Source organism: Crotalus tigris, unplaced genomic scaffold (assembly GCF_016545835.1).
Source record: "Crotalus tigris isolate CLP2741 ecotype Arizona unplaced genomic scaffold, ASM1654583v1 scf7180000021456.382230, whole genome shotgun sequence".
In the NCBI taxonomy this organism is placed as follows: domain Eukaryota; kingdom Metazoa; phylum Chordata; class Lepidosauria; order Squamata; family Viperidae; genus Crotalus; species Crotalus tigris.
The window spans coordinates 220,874-238,523 of NW_024098518.1; the positions used below are offsets into that span (position 1 = coordinate 220,874).

The 17,650-nt window shown below is 52.5% G+C and overlaps 1 protein-coding gene across 6 annotated transcripts; it reads left to right on the forward strand.

Moving 5' to 3' along the window:
* Positions 1 to 416: 416 nt before the first annotated feature.
* On the forward strand, positions 417 to 17,650 carry LOC120296726 (C-type lectin lectoxin-Lio2-like). 6 transcript variants are annotated; one of them, XM_039318666.1, is made up of 7 exons: positions 417 to 466; positions 862 to 947; positions 1,654 to 1,751; positions 2,425 to 2,562; positions 15,959 to 16,011; positions 16,482 to 16,645; positions 17,392 to 17,650. In XM_039318666.1, the coding sequence occupies exons 2-7, from the start codon at positions 890 to 892 to the stop codon at positions 17,475 to 17,477; spliced, it is 597 nt and encodes a 198-aa protein (XP_039174600.1). In that variant the 5' UTR covers positions 417 to 466; positions 862 to 889; the 3' UTR covers positions 17,478 to 17,650. The 6 variants fall into 6 exon arrangements, with proteins under 6 accessions (XP_039174600.1, XP_039174598.1, XP_039174599.1 ...); XM_039318664.1 differs by lacking the exon at positions 15,959 to 16,011 and having other exon boundaries at positions 422 to 466; positions 16,522 to 16,645; XM_039318665.1 differs by lacking the exons at positions 15,959 to 16,011; positions 16,482 to 16,645; positions 17,392 to 17,650 and adding exons at positions 3,611 to 3,725; positions 4,545 to 4,781 and having other exon boundaries at positions 422 to 466.

The window sequence follows — 17,650 nt, forward strand, 5'->3', positions numbered from 1 at the left end:
GTTCATTCCTGCAGGTTCTGAAGGAAAGTTAGAAAAATCTCGCTCAGAAAAAGGGAAAGTCAACCTGTCAACAGCAGCCCCAAGACCCAGAGGAGGTGGGAGGGGGGATCCCCTTGTCTGGGCGCCCTCAAGGGGTGGAGGCTCATCAGCCACCTATCCGGGGTTCTTTGGATTGCAGCACTGAGTTGGGGCTGGACTGGATGACCTCAAATTGCAGGATTCTGTCTCTAAGATGTGACCTGGCAGAATGCAAATCCTGTGAGATTAAAATTCTTACGTGCAAACAAGCTACATCCTGGTAGTTAGACCAAAAATCTCTTCTCACGCCAAGCAATTTCTCTCATTGCCCCCCCAACAGAAAACGCCCCCCTCTCCACTTGCCTATAAATACCCCGGTTCCCCTCGCAGGAGGAAAGCCTGGAGTTGCCTCTGAGCAAACTTGCTACCTGTGGAGGCCGAGGGACAGGTGAGTCCGGCTGTCCCACCTGTGGGCACCGGACAGGTTAGCCCCGCTGCATTACTTCACTCCTGCACCTGTCTGTCCCCACCTGCAGGGACCACTTGCAGGAGCTGCTGGCACTGCTTCTGTTTCAGAAGGGGATCTGGGAGGCAAGGACTAAGGGATCTTACCAGGGGATCTCTGGGGGAGAGAGAAAGAGACCCACAGGAGAGCTTTTCTTAGGAACTCCCCCAACAACGATAGAGCAGTGCTATATTAAAGCTATTGCAAGACCAGGGAGGGAGAAATGGGGTCCAGCTGGGCAAGTGAAAAAATGCAACGCAAAGTCTGGGACTCCCAGCTTGGCCACAGGTTGGACTTCCCCCCCATCTCACCCCCCTTTCCTCTCTCCCCCCCCCCAGTTCTCTCTGCAGGGAAGGAAAGAAGGCCATGGGGCGATTGATCTTCGTGAGCTTCGGCTTGCTGGTCGTGTTCCTCTCCCTGAGTGGTGAGTCCGAGCAGAGTCCCTCGTGTCCGGAGAGGCCAAAGCTCTCCCACCTCCAACCCCTTCCTGATATGACCCCCCCCCCAAGAATCCTCTCCCCCAAGTTGCTTTTATTCCCGTTTGGCTCCTTCTGCCATCCAGATCCTACCTTCTCTCTCTGCCCCAAATCTCCCGCTTTCTAGCCAGGTGCCCTAACCACTAGGCCATAATTGCCTCCGTTGGGGCTGCAAAGGTTAATCTGATCCTTCAAGGTTCTGTTCTGGCTCGGCACCGTCCAGCGAATGATGGGCCAATGAGGCTGGACAGGAACCCAGCAGACTTGCAGCTTCAGGGAAATGAACCAAGACTAAACGGAACCAGGCTTTGGACCGCTTGCAAATGCAGTCACTGTGTCTGTGGCCCAAGTCAGATTCACTTTATTGTCATCAAAGATGTTTATACTCAGTAGGTCCAGAAGGTTCTGCAGACCCATCTGACTCCTCTTCTTCCTCCCTCCTCTTTCTCCTTCTCGCTTCCTCTCTCCCTCCTCCCCTCCTCCTCCTCCCTCTCTCTACCTCCCCTCCTCCTCCTCCTCCTCCCCCTCCTCTTCCTCTTTCCCTCCTCCCTCCTCCTCCCCCTCCCTCCTCTTCCTCCTCCTCTCTCCCTCCTCCTCTCCTCCCCTCCTCCTCCTCCTTTTTTCCTGGCTATCTCTTCCTCTCTTCCCACACAGGAACTGGAGCTGATTCTGATTGTCCCTCTGGTTGGTCCTTCTTCGACCAGCATTGCTACAGGGTCTTCAAACAACGGATGACCTGGGCCGATGCAGAGGTGAGGGGGTCTTTTCTTGTCCCTGAGGGTCTCCCAGCCCAGGCGGAGGAGACGTGCAGGGAGAGCCTTGCAAAGCCCCCAAGCCCCCTCTGGCTCTGATGGGAGGGAGGGAGGGAGGGAGGGAGGGAGGGAGGGAGACTCGGCTGGGGGTCTGGAAAGGGACCCCCGAGAGGCAGATATCCCGGGGACTCTCCCCCTCAGCCCCCTGCAGCTTCCCTTCTCCGCCCTTGGAGCCAGCAGGAAAGGGTGGCAGGATCGTCTGTGCTGCCCCCCCCAGATGCCGGTCCCTCTGCTGCCTCCGGGCATCAGGTGGGGGGAGGGCAGCAGCCTCATCTGGGGCCGATGAAGGGCCGGGATTGGCAACTTTAATGGCTTGTTTTCCTGCCCTCCTGCCACGCATCTCCACCAAGAACTTTCCTCAAGGTGGCTGCTCATGGCTTCAGTCCGGGGCCTTAATAAGGGGGGTTGGGGGGAATGAAACACTAACTCATGAAGCTGAAACAGGCGTTGCTCAAAAACTGCCTGTTCGGGGAGGGCAACTGTGGGGGCCAACCGAGTTAAGATGGTGGCCATGCAGTCAGATCCCTGCTCCTTTCTGACAGGCACAAATACTCAAACAGAGACAACTTGGTCCTTCTCCGCTGAACAAGGGTCTTTCTCTGTGCTCTCCCAGAGGTCCTGCAGCCGAAAGGCGGAAGGCGGCCATCTGGCCTCCATCCAGAGCTTGGCAGAGTCAGCTTACGTGGCCCAACTGGCCTCCAGCCCTCCCCGCCTCTCCAATGTCTGGATCGGACTGAGTGGTTCAAGGAAGGTAGGTCCTCTCCAATGCTCATCTTCATCCATTCCCCCCCCCCTCTCTCTCCCCTCCCCAAATCCTTCCTTCCTCCCGAAGGACCCACTGCGGTCTTGAAGGGCCGGATCCTGTCCTGGCCCCCATCTCGGCCTCCAGCCTTTGGAGGGCCCCTTGGATGGCCCCCACACCTGGGGAGACTCTGCTGGGCCTTCAGCTCAGGGGCTTTGGAGGCCTGGCCTGGGGGGGGCTGTTCTTTCCTCCCCCCTTTTTTTTAATTTAAGGCAGAAATTCCTCATTTCTATGACCGGCAAGATTTCGTCTCCTGCTCTGTTGGGTTTTCAGCTCTTGGAAGAAGCTCCGCCGTGTACAAAGGAGGGGGGGGGGATTCCCTGGAGTTGAAATCAGCTCCTGGGGACTTTGTGAAGAGAAACGTGAATTTCTGGCAACAACAAAAGAGTAGTCTGCTCCCACCACACTAAGTAACTAACTAACTAACTAACTAACCTACAAACCAACTCTAGGACACGTTTCCATTCCTAAGTGTTTCACGGGGTGAATTCATGGAAACCTCCAGGTAGCTTTTTTCTGAAATCTTTCTTTCCCTGGATCTCCTGATCATCACCTATCCAAGCATGAAGAGAGAGAGGGAGGGAGAGGGAGAGAAGGAGGAAGAGAGAGAGGGAGGGAGAGGGAGGGAGAGAGGGAGAAAGAGGGAGAGGGAGGGAGGGAGAGAGGGAGACAGAGGGGGAGAGAGAAAGGGAATGGGAGAGAGAGGGAGAGAGGGAAGGGGGAGAGAGAGAGGGAAGGAGAAGGAGGGAGGGAGAGAGGGAGAGACAGAGAGGGAGGGAGAGAGGCGGGAGGGAGAGGGAGAGGGAGGGAGAGAGAGGGAGAAGGAGAGGGAGAGAGGGGGGAGAGAGGGAGGGATGGAGAGTGGAGAGAGAGGGAGGAGGGAGGGAGAGAGAGAGAGAAATCGGTGAAATCGCCCAGCTTTTCTCTCTCTGCTCCTGGGCCCTGCAGAGTCAGAGCCCCCTCCTCACTTGGTAACGTGGTTTCCCTGTCATTCCAGGGAGGCAACTGGCAATGGACTGATGGCTCCCCCTTCGGCTACCAATCCTGGAAACGAGGTCAACCCAACAATTTTTTATCAAAGAAGTACTGCATTGAGCTGTCGCTCTTCTCAGGTAAGCTGAGATGGAGGGGTGGGAGCTGTTCCCATAACAAAGGCCCTTCTCCCAACCCCCACCCCTCGGCCGCTGATGACCTTTCCTGACCTCCTGGATCGCTGATCTGCCGCAGTCCCACACGCTGTCCAGACAAGGGAACACAGCAGGTCCACGGGACAAAGCCATCATTCCTCCAAACGGTCAAACTGTGTCTCGGACTCATTAGGGGGCCATCGGCTCATAATGAAACAAACAAGCTGCATCTTAACCTTGTTCCGAAAGGCCACCGTCGTCACAGGGCACCTGGCCTTGTGTGGCCGCTTTCCTTGCCTTAATAGACCATCAGATATCTACCCCGTCGCGGTGAGATAAACCTCAGCCATTTTTAGCATGTATAGAACAGAAATATTAATGCGCGCTCAGTCCAATGATAAACCAATCACAAGAGCAGCCGAAAAACCAGTTTGGTCTAGTGGTTAAGGCACCAGGTTAGAAAGGGGGAGACGGGGAGTTCTAGTCCCGCCTTAGGCATGAAAGCCAGCTGGGTGACTCTGGGCCAGTAACTAAGAGTGAGATCTAGTCTCATCTAGGGATGAAAGACAGCTGGGGGACTTTGGACCGATCACCAGGAGACTGGGAGTTCTAGTCCCGCTTTAGGCGTGAAAGCTGGATTGGTAAATTTGGACCAATCACCAGGAGACAGGGAATCCTAGTCCCGCCTTAGGCACAAAAGCTGGGTGGGTGACTTTGGGCCCATCACCAGGAGACCCGGGAATTCTAGTCCCAGCTTACGCATGAAAGTGGCTAGGTGGTCAAAATGTCTCTTTTGCTACCCAGGATATCTCAGATGGAAAGATCAGCCTTGTTGGTTCCTGCGTTATTTCGTCTGCAAGTTCCAGCCTCAGTTTGAGGGAAGCAGCTGATGAACCCTGGAGAAGCAAGGAAGCCCCCCACCCCCCCGCCTGCCACAATCTCTGCTCTGCACCCTGTCATTCCATGGATGCTCTCTGTGGCTGGATCTGGTTTTGCTGCTCCTGATGGGCCAGAAGGTCCAATAAATTCTGCCTAGCATGATTGGCCTTGTTTCTTTCGGGCACCCAGGAGATGGTTGAGGCCCAAAGCTCCAGACCCCCCAGTCTCCTTCCTGGCAGGGCTCGGCCTTAAGGAGTGGGGGTGGGGGGCTCCTTAGAAGGACCATCTGTTGATGCTACAATGCTTCCTTGCATGTCCATCGCCTTCTAACTGGAGGACTGTCAATCTGTTCTGTCCCCAAAGCAGATTGGCGCTGGGTATACCCACTGTGGGCATGAAGGTAGCACGCTTAAAAAAAAAAAAAAAGGTTAAAATCATAGCGACTGGACCAAAATGTGTTAAACTGAGACCGGTCATTACTCATCCAAGTAACGTCTTCAGTCAAAATGAAAAATTATTTAGGCAGGGAGTCACAGAGTCGTTGGAATACGCCTACTCTTGCTCCCCCCAAATGTATTGCAATATGTCAGTGAAGACTCAATAATCCAGGCCAAATGTATCTCTAAAAAGGTTAAAATTGTACCTCTCAGATGAGCAAATTAATTACTACCTTACTGCGACATTCTGCGTGGGGTGGGATGTTCGGCCTGGAGAAGGCAATGGATATCCTTTGGGGGGGGCGTCCCTTATCCTCCTAAAGAGGGTCTCCATTGTGGAAATGGCAAGCAGAAGCAAGGGGGATGCTGGGTGATTGCTATGCCAGGCCAGAGGAAGACCACCGAGATGCCTCCTGCCTGTGGTCCATCTCCAGAGCGAGGGTGGTGAGCTGCTTTGACTGACCAACAATGATTGTGGCCAAAGGCAACTGGTACATTCTCCTTTATCGTACATCGACCTGAAGTTGACTAACTCATTAGAATAAGGGAAACAAGCCTCCTGAATATGAGGAGGAGCATGGCACCAAAGAGCCAGTTTGGGCAGCAAAATAATAGTAGTAGTAATAATAATAATAATAATAATTAATAATAATAATAAAAAAGTTGGAAGGGACCTTGGAGGTCATCTAGTCCAACCCCCTGCTCAGGCAGGAAACCCTCTACCATTTCAGACAAATGGCTGTCCAGTCTTTTCTTAAAAACTTCCACTGTTGGAGCATCCACAGCTTCTGGAGGCAGGTTGTTCCACTGGTTAATTGTCAGGAAGTTTCTCCTTAGTTTTAGGTTGCTTCTCTCCTTGATTAGATTCCACCCGTTGCTTCTTGTCCTGCCTTCAGGCGCTTTGGAAAATAACTTGACTCCTTCTTCTTTGTGGCAGCCCCTGAGATATTGGAACACTGCTATCATGTCCCCCCTCGTCCTCTTCATTAGACTAGACCTACCCAATTCTTCATATGTTTCAGCCTCCAGTCCCCTGATCATCTTTGTTGCTCTTCTCTGCACTCTTTCTAGAGTCTCAACATCTTTTTTACATCGTGGTGACCCAAACTGGATGCAGTATTCCAAGTGTGGCCTTACCAAGGCCTTGTAAAGTACTTTTAATACTTTTACTGTTAATACTTCACGTGATCTTGATTCTATCCCTCTGTTAATGCAGCCCAGCACTGTGTTGGCTTTTTTGGCAGCTGCAGCACATGGCTGGCTCCTATTAAATCAGCCGTTTGTCGGCAAGAGCGAAAAATCACCCTGCTTCTCAGTCTCTGGAGGACTCTGGGACCTTTTCTATTTTAGTTTAGTAAAGGCAAGAACCACTTTGCAACTTACTTATTTGTTACACAGATATGTCACCCATCCTACTGTTCCTGGTAGCTCCAATTTCCCCCGCTTGGTGTCCTCCAGATGCTTGGAAAGCTCAAATGCCAACAGGCGTGTTTGGAGAGTAGCAGGTGAGGAAATGAGTGTTGGAGTCAAGAGAACAATTTGTCAATAGAACACTTGTGTAAGCATGGTTCTCCCTTCCCTGTAGTGTTGTACGCATTTGAGATCACGAGGGCTTCATGACGACAAGCTCTATAGGGGAAGTGGGCCATCTTTGAGAGGCAGTTTTGTCTAGTGGTTAAGGCACAAGGGTGGAAAGCAGGAGATGGTGAATTGTAGTCCCGTCTCAGGTGTGAATGCCAAGCGGGTGACTTTGGGCCAATCACGCTATGAGTTCTAGTCCCACCTTGGGACTAGGATTGTGTGTGTGTGTGTGTGTGTGTGTGTGTGTGTTTGTGTATGCACAGGAGCACATATGCACTCATGTGTGCATAAGTATAACGTGGCGTTAGGTAAAACATTTTGCAACATGGGATGGGCAAACTTTTGACATGTTAATTCCCGCAAATGACATTTAGTGACCCAACCAACTCACCGTTTCATTGCTTAAGATCTTTGCTTCCTTGTTCCTTCTCCTCTTCTTCTGCGCTTCTTTCTTTTTTCTTTTAAAGGGAAAAAAACCAACTTTTGGCTCCTGGCACTGGTTGTCAATGTTTCATGGGGCTCTCTAGTTTAATTGTTAACACTGAGCTTGCCAACCACCAGCTAAACTGCTGCTCTGGGCATTTGGGAGATCCTTCTTTCTTGTTGTTAATTGCGACGTCGGGTCCGACCAATCACGACTCCATGGACAACATTGCTCCAGGCCTTCCTGTCCTCGATCATCTTCTGGAGTCCATTTAAGCTCACGCCTGCTGCTTCAGTGACTCCATCCAGCCACCTCCTTCTCTGTCGTCCCCTTCTTCTCTTGCCCTCCATCTTTCCCAGCATCAGGCTCTTCTCCAGGAAGTCCTTCCTTCTCATTAGGTGGCCAAAGCAGAGTTTCCACTTCAGGATCTGGCCTTCTCAAGAACAACTGGGGTTGATCTCCTCTAGGACTGACCTGTTGGATCGCCTTGCAGTCCAGGGGACTCGCAGGAGTCTTCTCCAGCACCAGAATTCAAAGGCCTCCATACTTTGGTGCTCAGCCTTTCTTATGGTCCAACTTTCACACCCTTACGTTGCAAATGGGAAATATGCACTATATGCACATTTGTTGGCAGGGTGACGTCTCTGCTTTTTAGTACGCTGTCTTGATTTGCCATAGCTTTCCTCCCAGGAGCATGCGTCTTTTAATTTCTTGGCTGCAGTCGCCATCTGAGGTGATCTTGGAGCCCAGGAAGATAAAATCTGTCACTACCTCCATTTCTTCCCCATCTATTTGCCAGGAATTGAGAGGGCCGGATGCCATGATTTTGGTTTTCTTAATGTTGAGTTTCAAGCCAACTTTTGCACTCTCCTTCTTCAGCCGCATCAAGAGACTCTTTAGCTCCTCTTCACTTTCTGCCATTAGAGTGGTATCATCTGCATATCTTAGGCTGTTGATATTTCTCCCGGCAATCTTAATTCCAACTTGTGATTCATCTAGCCCTGCCTTTCTCATGATGTGCTCTGCATATAAGTTAAATAGGCAGGGCGACAGTATACAGCCTTGCCGGACTCCTTTCCCAATTTTGAACCAATCAGTGGTTCCGTGTCCAGTTCTCACTGTTGCATCTTGACCCACATATAGGTTTCTCAGGAGACAAATAAGATGATCCCATCTCTTTAAGAACTTGCCACACAACCAAAGGCTTGATCCACACAATCAAAGGCTTTAGCATAGTCAATGAAGCAGAAGTAGATGTTTTTCTGGAACTCCCTAGCTTTCTCCATGATCCAGCGTATGTTGGCAATTTGATCTCTAGTTCCTCTGCCTCTTCAAAATCCTGCCTGTACTTCTGGAAGTTCTCGATCCACATACTGCTGGAGCTTGTGTTCTATCCCAGCCTATGGCTGTCCTTGTTAAAGGCACAAGGATAAAACCCCTTTTGAGAAAATAGGCTGGAGACTCAAAAGAAAACAAACCCCTTTTAATATGGGTAACCAACCTGCCAAATAGTCCAGAAACAAAAGCAGCAAACACAATCCAAAGGGAGGAAATTGTCCACAAGAAACCGTACAAAGCAGAGAAGTAGTCACCGGCAAGACTAACAGAACATGATCCCATGAAATACTTTGCAACAGTTGCCTTCAGCAACCAGCACCGCCCACACCTTCCCTTTTTATACAGCAGTCCCAAGGCGTTGCCTCTCAGTGCCTTCTCCTCCTCCCCTGGAGTTGTCGTACTGGCTGCTGATCTGCTCTCGCTAATTACTGGCATCTACAAGCATCAATCATCATGTCCATCAGGTGTGAGTCCTCCAAGTCTGACTCATTCTCCCCACACAGCTGAGCTTCATCAGGAACATGACTGGAGGGCCCAGGCTCTTCATCAAACCGTGAGTCTTGTAATTCATCCGAGCCTCCCTCTGACCCTGATGGCCCTCCAAATGCCTCCTCCACCTCCTCCTCAGATTCCCCAGACTCAGCTGTTAGGAACACAGGCTGGCACGAAATCACAACACTATCCTGCACCGCAGGGCCCTTCCCCCAGGTCTGCCGATCTGGATGCGGTTGGGATGGGAATTGTTCATGACAGGTGGTCACCAAGGCAGGACCATGAACGGTAGTCACATCCTCCCAGGTGAACTCCTCCGGTCCGTAGCCTTTCCATTCAATCAGGTACTGGAAGCGACCTTTCACCCAATGGGAGTACTGAATGCTGGCAACCTCGTACTCAGGAGCACTGTCTCCATCATGTTGTTCTGGTGGGGGAGGTTTGGCTCGATGAAGTGGACACGCGGGTTGCTCAGGGACCAACAGAGACCAGTAAAAGACTGGATGTACCCACAGGGAACGTGGCAGAGTTAAGCGATAGGCGACCGGATTGATGACAGCCTCGATTGGGTGTGGTCCTACATATCGGTGGTCTAATTTCTTGGCTGGCAGGGTTGACGGTAGGTTCCTGGTGGACAGCCATACCCGATCTCCCACCATTAGTGGAGGCGTATCCCACCTCGACCGATCAGCAAACCTTTTGTAGTCAGCCTTGGCCTTCTCTAACTGTCGCTGCACCAACCGATGGATTGCCTGTAACTCTGTCATGTAGTCGTTCGCTGTTGGTACCGGTGAGTCTAGCGGGGAAAGAGAGAAAAACCGAAGGTGATATCCCACATTGGCTAAGAATGGTGTCATCTGCGTGGAGGTGTGCTGCGAGTTATTGAATGCAAACTCAGCCACCGCTTAGATAGTCCACCCAATTGTTCTGCTGCTGATTGACATAGCAGCGCAGATATTACTCGAGGATCCTGATGACCTTCTCAGTCCCTCGGTCAGTTTGGGGATGATGTGCGGACAAGAGGCAGATCTTGACATCCAATGCCTACATCAACCCCTGCCAGAAACGGGCTGTGAACTGGACCCTTCTATCGGACACGACCCTATCAGGAAGGCCATGCAGCCGGAACACCTGCTGGATGAACATGCGACCGGTGGCGCAGGCAGACGGCAAGCCACAGCATGGGATGAAATGTGCCATCTTGGTCAACATGTCCACCACCACAAACACCATCGTGAATCCAGAAGATGGCGGTAAGTCCATCAGGAAGTCCATGGACACAGCCCCCCAGGGTCTTTTGGGTGTCGGCAAGGGCTGCAGTAGTCCAGGCGGCGCCCCTATCACTGACTTGGCCTGCCTACATGGGATACAGGACATGACGTAGGCCTGGATGTCGTGTCGGACTCGGGGCCACCAGAAGGTATGGGAGACCAAGTTCAGGGTCTTGAACAGGCCAAAATGCCCCGCCGCCGGATTGTCGTGACACTGGCTGAGAATGAGTCCCCTGAGCGGCCCTTCCGGAACATAGAGCCGATCACAATAGTGGAGGAGTCCATCCGTGACTGCCTATGGGGAATTGGGCCCCACCTCCTCCTTTCGCTGAGCCACCCACCCATCCTGCTGCTGGGCCTCCCGAATCTGAGCCCGTACATCTATCGGCTCCCGCACCACAGCAAAAGACTCAATAGGGAGCACTGTCCCAGGCAGAAGCTTGTCGTTGGTTGTGATCGCTGGGTATGTACGTTACACGGAAATTGAACCTCGCAAAGAAGAGAGACCACCGGATCTGCCGTTGGTTCAACTTCTGAGCGGTCTGCAGCTTTCCAAATTCTTATGGTCCATCTGGACCTCGATTTGATGTCCTCCTCTTCAGATTCCCCAGACTCAGCTGTTGGGAACACAGGCTGGCACGGAATCATGACACTTTGTAGGATTTTAAGCATAACTTTACTAGAATGTGAAATGAGTGCAATGGTGCGATAGTTTGAACATTCTTTGGCATTGCCTTTCTTTGGAATTGGAATGTAAACTGACCTTTTCCAATCCTGTGGCCACTGTTGAGTTTTCCAAATTTGCTGGCAAATTGAGTGTAGCACTTTTACTGCATCGTCTTTTAAGATTTTGAATAGCTCAGCTGGAATACTGTCACCTCCACTAGCTTTGTTGTTGCTCAGATTTCCTAAGGCCCATCTCACTTCACATTCTAGGATGTCTGGCTCGAGGTCAGCAACCATCCCATCGTGGTTATCTGGGACGTTAAGCTCGTTCTTGTATAGTTCTTCTGTGTAATTTTGCCACGTCTTCTTAATCTCTTCCGCCTCTGTTAGGTCCCTGCCATTTTGGTCCTTTATCATGCCCATTTTTGCATGAAACGTTCCCTTCATATCTCCAATTTTCTTAGATGGCCCCAAATCCTGAAGAAACGGCACTAGAAACCGTGTCCATGGAGTTTAATCGGAAACAAGACGGCAGCATCAGGAAGGTTGTCAGAACATCTTTTGTCTTCTGGCCACTAAGTCCAGGAATCATGGATGCAGCTAGGAACAATTCTTGGAAAATAAAGATTTTAATTACGGAGGAATTCCCAGGGAGCAGAATGAAAGACTCTCCCCCTGAAGGTGCTGGGCTCTCCATCTTGGGGGGGGGGTCTGACCGGGGGGGGCTTCAGGGAGGATGGTTGGGCTGTTGTGTCTGCTCCCTGCAGAGGGTGGGCCAGCTTCAGACATGGGACACTTCAAAAAGGGAAGACATAAATAACATAAATCAAGTCTAGAAGGGCAGGGGGTTCACTCCGTCCCACATTAAAAGGGGAAATATGAAAAAATCATTGTTTAAAGTTTGTGTGGGGATTTTGCAGACAATTCTGCATTGTGGTTCAGCATTTCTCCAAAATCCAGCTACTCGTTCAGCAGATTGTGTGAAGGAGGCAGCCCTTCATTGTTCTGAACCTGGGCCGAGGTCTTGGCGGATGGTGGGAACAACGCAGGGATGCCCTCCCTTGGGGGGATCCTGGGAGCTGCTCATTCCTGCAGGGTCGGAAGGAAAGTTAGAAAAATCTCGCAATAAGGGGAAATCTACCCCTCAGCAGCAGCCCCAAGACCCAGAGGAGGAAAGGGGGGGCTCTCCTTGTCAAGGGGGATAATCAGCCAGGGGGTCTGGGGTGCTTTCCTTTGGATTGCAGCATTGAGCTGGATGACCTATGAACCATTTCAAATTGCAGGATTCTCTCTGCGAGATCTATCCTGGCAGCCTGTGAATCCTGTCAGATTAAATTCCTTTTGCGTAGATGAGATGCTTCCTGATGGTTTGACCAAAATCCCCTTCTCAAGTCATTTCCCTCTCCCTCTCCTTCCTCCCCCCCCCAAGAAATTTACCCCCCTTTCCTTGCCTATAAATGCCTCCCTTCCCCTCGCAGGAGGGAAGCCTGGAGTTGCCTCTGAGCAGACTTGCTACCTGTGGAGGCCGAGGGACAGGTGAGTGGGGCTCTCCCACCTGTGGGCACCTGACAGGTGAGACCCCCCCTGCAGAAGATTCTTCCTGCCTCTCTGTCTCTCTCCATCTGAAGGGACCTCTTTCAGGTGGGAGCAGGAGATGCCCAGGTTCCAGCAGGAGATCTGCTGGAAGGTCCTTCAGGCAGAGAGCAAGAGATCTATAGGGGGATCTCTGCAGGACAGAGAGAGAGGGGGGGAGGAGAGAGAGAGAGAGATGATAGGTAGATAAGTAAATAGAGGAATAGAGGGATAAAGGGATAGAATCAAGATCATGTGAAGTGCTAAGACCACTTGGAATATTGCACATATACCACGTGTTAAGACCACGCTTGGAATACGGCGTCCAGTTTTGGTCACCATGATGTAAAAAAGATGCTGAGACTCTGGAAAGAGTGCAGAGAAGAGCAACAAAGAGGATTAGGGGACTGGAGGCTAAAACATATAAGGAACGGTTGCAGGAATTGGGTATTAGTTTAATGGAGAGAAGGACGAGGGGGGACAGGATAGCAGTGTTCCAATACCTCAGGGGCTGCCCCAAAGAAGAGGGAGTCAAGCTATTCTCCAAAGCGCCTGAAGGCAGGACAAGGAGCAACGGATGAAACATTATCAGGGAGAGAAGCAATTTAGAGAGAAATTTCCTGACGGTTAGAACAATGAATCAATGGAACAACTTGCCTCCAGTGTTGGGTACACTAACCCTGGAGGTTTTTAAGAAGAGACTGGGCAACCATTTGTCTGAAATGGTAGTAGGTTTCCTGGCTGAGCAGGGGGTTGGACTAGAAGACCTCCAAGGCCCCATCCAACTCTGTTATTTTGTTATCATTCATTCTTGCCTTGCCAGAACAGATTACGTAGCAATGCAAGATCCCACTAAAGCAGTTCCAGAACAGGGTCCAGTTGGGCAAATGCAAAACTGTGAGACCAACTTTGGTGTTATTGCTCAGTCCCAAGTTGGATATGGGGTCCCTCTTCCTCAGGGAGGATTCTCAGTGGGTCTCCCGCCCCCCCCCCCTTTAACTTCCCCTCTCTTCTCTCTGCAGGGAAGGAAGGAAGACCATGGGGCGATTCATCTGCGTGAGCTTCGGCTTGCTGGTCGTGTTCCTCTCCCTGAGTGGTGAGTTCGAGCAGAGTCCCTCGTGTCCGGAGAGGCCGAAGCTCTCCCACCCCCAACCCCTTCTGATTTGACCCCCCCCCCAGAATCCTCTCCCCAAAGTTGCTTTTATTCCCGTTTGGCTCCTTCTGCCATCCAGATCCCACCTTCTCTCTCTGCCCCAAATCTCCCGCTTTCTAGCCAGGTGCCCTAACCACTAGGCCATAATTGCCTCCGTTGGGGCTGCAAAGGTTAATCTGATCCTTCAAGGTTCTGTTCTGGCTCAGCACCGTCCAGCGAATGATGGGCCAATGAGGCTGGACAGGAACCCAGCAGACTTGCAGCTTCAGGGAAATGAACCAAGACTAAACGGAACCAGCTGTCTGCTCGTCCCCCTCCCTCCCTCCCCTCCTCCTCCTCCTCCCCCTCCTCTTTCTCCTTCTCTCCCCCTCCTCTTCCTCTCTCCCTCCCCTCCTCCTCCTCCTCCTGCCCCTCCCTCCCTCCCCTCCTCCTCCTCCTCCTCCCCCTCTTCTTTCTCCTTCTCTCCCCCTCCTCTTCCTCTCTCCCTCCTCCCCTCCTCCTCCTCCCCCTCCCTCCCTCCCCTCCGCCTCCCCCTCCTCTCCTCCCCCCCTCCTCCTCCTTTTTTCCTGGCTATCTCTTCCTCTCTTCCCACACAGGAACAGGAGCTGATTCTGATTGTCCCTCTGGTTGGTCCTTCTTCCAGCAGCATTGCTACAGGGTCTTCAAACAACGGATGAACTGGGCCGATGCAGAGGTGAGCGGTCTTTTTTTGTCCCTGAGGGTCTCCCAGCCCAGGCGGAGGAGACGTGCAGGGAGAGCCTTGCAAAGCCCCCAAGCCCCCTCTGGCTCCGATGGGAGGGAGGGAGGGAGGGAGACTCGGCTGGGGGTCTGGAAAGGGACCCCCGAGAGGCAGATATCCCGGGGACTCTCCCCCTCCGCCCCCTGCAGCTTCCCTTCTCCGCCCTTGGAGCCAGCAGGAAAGGGTGGCAGGATCGTCTGTGCTGTCCCCCCCAGATGCTGGTCCTTCTGTTGCCTCTAGGCATCAGGTGGGGACAGGGCAGCTGCCTCATCTGGGGCCGATGAAGGGCCGGATTGGCAGCTTTCCTGGCTTGTTTTCCTGCCCTCCTGCCACGCATCTCCACCAAGAACTTTCCTCAAGGTGGCTGCTCATGGCTTCAGTCCGGGGCCTTAATAAGGGGGGTTGGGGGGAATGAAACACTAACTCATGAAGCTGAAACAGGCGTTGCTCAAAAACTGCCTGTTCGTGGAGGGCAACCATGGGGGCCAACCGAGTTAAGATGGTGGCCATGCAGTCAGATCCCTGCTCCTTTCTGACAGGCACAAATACTCAAACAGAGACAACTTGGTCCTTCTCCGCTGAACAAGGGTCTTTCTCTGTGCTCTCCCAGAGGTCCTGCAGCCGAAAGGCGGAAGGCGGCCATCTGGCCTCCATCCAGAGCTTGGCAGAGTCAGCTTACGTGGCCCAACTGGCCTCCAGCCCTCCCCGCCTCTCCAATGTCTGGATCGGACTGAGTGGTACAGGGAAGGTAGGTCCTCTCCAATGCTCATCTTCATCCATTCCCCTTTCCTGTTTCTGAGAAGGTTTTTTTTCTTTTTAAGGATTCTCTGGTTCAAAGTTCAGTGTTTTTGCCTTGGAAACCAAAATAGAAAACCTTTATTCCCATCCTCCCTCCCTCCCTCCCTCCCTCTCTCTCTCTCCCTCTCTCCCTCCCTCTCTCTCCCTCCTCTCTCCCTCTCTCTCTCCCTCCCTCTCTCTCTCCCGCTCTCTCTCTCCCTCTCCCTCTCTCCCTCTCTCTCTCTCCCTCTCCCTCTCTCCCTCCCTCTCTCTCCCTCCTCTCTCCCTCTCTCTCTCCCTCCCTCTCTCTCTCCCGCTCTCTCTCTCCCTCTCCCTCTCTCCCTCTCTCTCTCTCCCTCTCCCTCTCTCCCTCCCTCTCTCTCTCCCGCTCTCCCTCCCTCTCTCTCCCTCCCCTTCTCTCTCTCTCTCTCCCCTCCCCAAATCCTTCCTTCCTCCCGAAGGACTAACTGCGGTCTTGAAGGGCCGGATCCTGCCCTGGCCCCCATCTCAGCCTCCAGCCTTCCTCCCTCTGGAGGGCCCCTTGGATGGCCTCCACACCTGGGGGAGACTCTGCTGGGCCTTCAGCTCAGGGGCTTTGGAGGCCTGGCCTGGGGGGGGCTGTTCTTTCCTCCCCCCTTTTTTTATTTAATGCAGAAATTCCTCCTTTCTGTGATGGGCAGGATTTCATCTCCTGCTCTGTTGAGTTTTCAGCTCTTGAAAGAAGCTCCGTTGTGTACAAAGGAGGGGGGGAGATTCCCTGGAGTTGAATTCAGCTCCTGGGGACTTTGTGAAGAGAAACGTGAATTTCTGGCAACAACAAAGGAGTAATCCGCTCCCACCACACTAACTAACTAACTAACTAACTAACTAATTACCCAACCAACTCTAGGACACTTTTCCATTCCTGAGTGTTCCACGTAGTGAATTCGTGGAAACCTCCAGGTAGTTTTTTTTCTAAAATCTTTCTTTCCCTTGATCTCCTGATTGTCACCAATCCAGGCATGGAGAGAGAGGGAAGGTGGGAAGGTGAGAGAGAGAATGGAGAGAGAGAGAGAGAGAGGGAGAGGGAGGGAGAGAGAGAGAGGGAGAAGGAGCGAGAGTGGAGAGAGAGAGAGGGAGAGAGAGGGGGGAGAGAGGGAAGGAGGGAGGGAGAGTGGAGAGGGGGGGAGGGAGGGAGAGAGACAGAGGGAGAGGGAGGGAGAGAGAGTGGAGAGAGAGAGGGAGGGAGAGGGATAAGGAGAGGGAGAGAGGGGGAGAGAGGGAGAGAGGGGGAGTGGAGAGAGAGGGGGGAGGGAGGGAGAGAGACAGAGAGAGAGGGGGAGAGAGGGAGGGAGGGAGAGAGAGAGAGAGAGAGAGAGGCTCTTCACGGTGAAATCTGCCAGCTTTTCTCTCTCTGCCCCTGGGCCTTGCAGAGACAGAGCCCCCTCCTCACTTGGTAACGTGGCTTCCCAGCCATTTCAGAAACCCACCTGGCAATGGAGTGATGGCTCCCCCTTTGGCTACCAATCCTGGAAACGAAGACAACCTGACAATCTTTTTGGGATCGAGTACTGCGTTGAGCTGTCACTCTTCTCAGGTAAGCTGAGATGGAGGGGTGGGAGCTGTTCCCATAACAAAGGCCCTTCTCCCAACCCCCACCCCTCGGCCGCTGATGACCTTTCCTGACCTCCTGGATCCCTGATCTGCCACAGTCCCACACTCTGTCCAGACAAGGGAACACAGCAGGTCCATGGGACAAAGCCATCATTCCTCCAAACGGTCAAACTGTGTCTTGGACTCATTAGGGGTCCATCGGCTCATAATGAAACAAACAAGCTCCATCTTAACCTTGTTCCGAAAGGCCACCGTTGTCACAGGGCACCTGGCCTTGTGTGGCCGCTTTCCTTGTCTTAATAGACCATCAGATGTCTACCCCGTCACGGTGAGATAAACCTCAGCCATTTTTAGCATGTATAGAACAGAAATATTAATGCGCGCTCAGTCCAATGATAAACCAATCACAAGAGCAACCGAAAAACCAGTTTGGTCTAGTGGTTAAGGCACCAGGTTAGAAAGGGGGAGACAGGGAGTTCTAGTCCCGCCTTAGGCATGAAAGCCAGCTGGGTGACTCTGGGCCAGTAACTAAGAGTGAGATCTAGTCTCATCTAGGGATGAAAGACAGCTGGGTGGCCCAATCACTAGGAGACTGGGAGTTCTAGTCCCGCTTTAGGCGTGAAAGCTGGGTGGGTGACTTTGGGCCCATCACCAGGAGACCCGGGAATTCTAGTCCCAGCTTACGCATGAAAGTGGCTGGGTGGTCAAAATGTCTCTTTTGCTGCCCAGGGTATCTCCAATGGAACGATCAGCGTTGTGGGTCCTGGCGTTATTTCGTCTGCAAGTTCCAGCCTCAGGTTGAGGGAAGCAGCTGATGAACTCTGGAGAAGCAAGGAAGGCCCCCCACCCACCCCCCACTCCCACCTCCACTCTCCACCTGCCGCAATCTCTGCTCTGCCCCCTTTGCTCAGTGGATGCTCTCTGTGGCTGGATCTGGTTCTGCTGCTCCTGATGGGCCAGAAGGTCGAATAAATTCTGCCTAGCATGA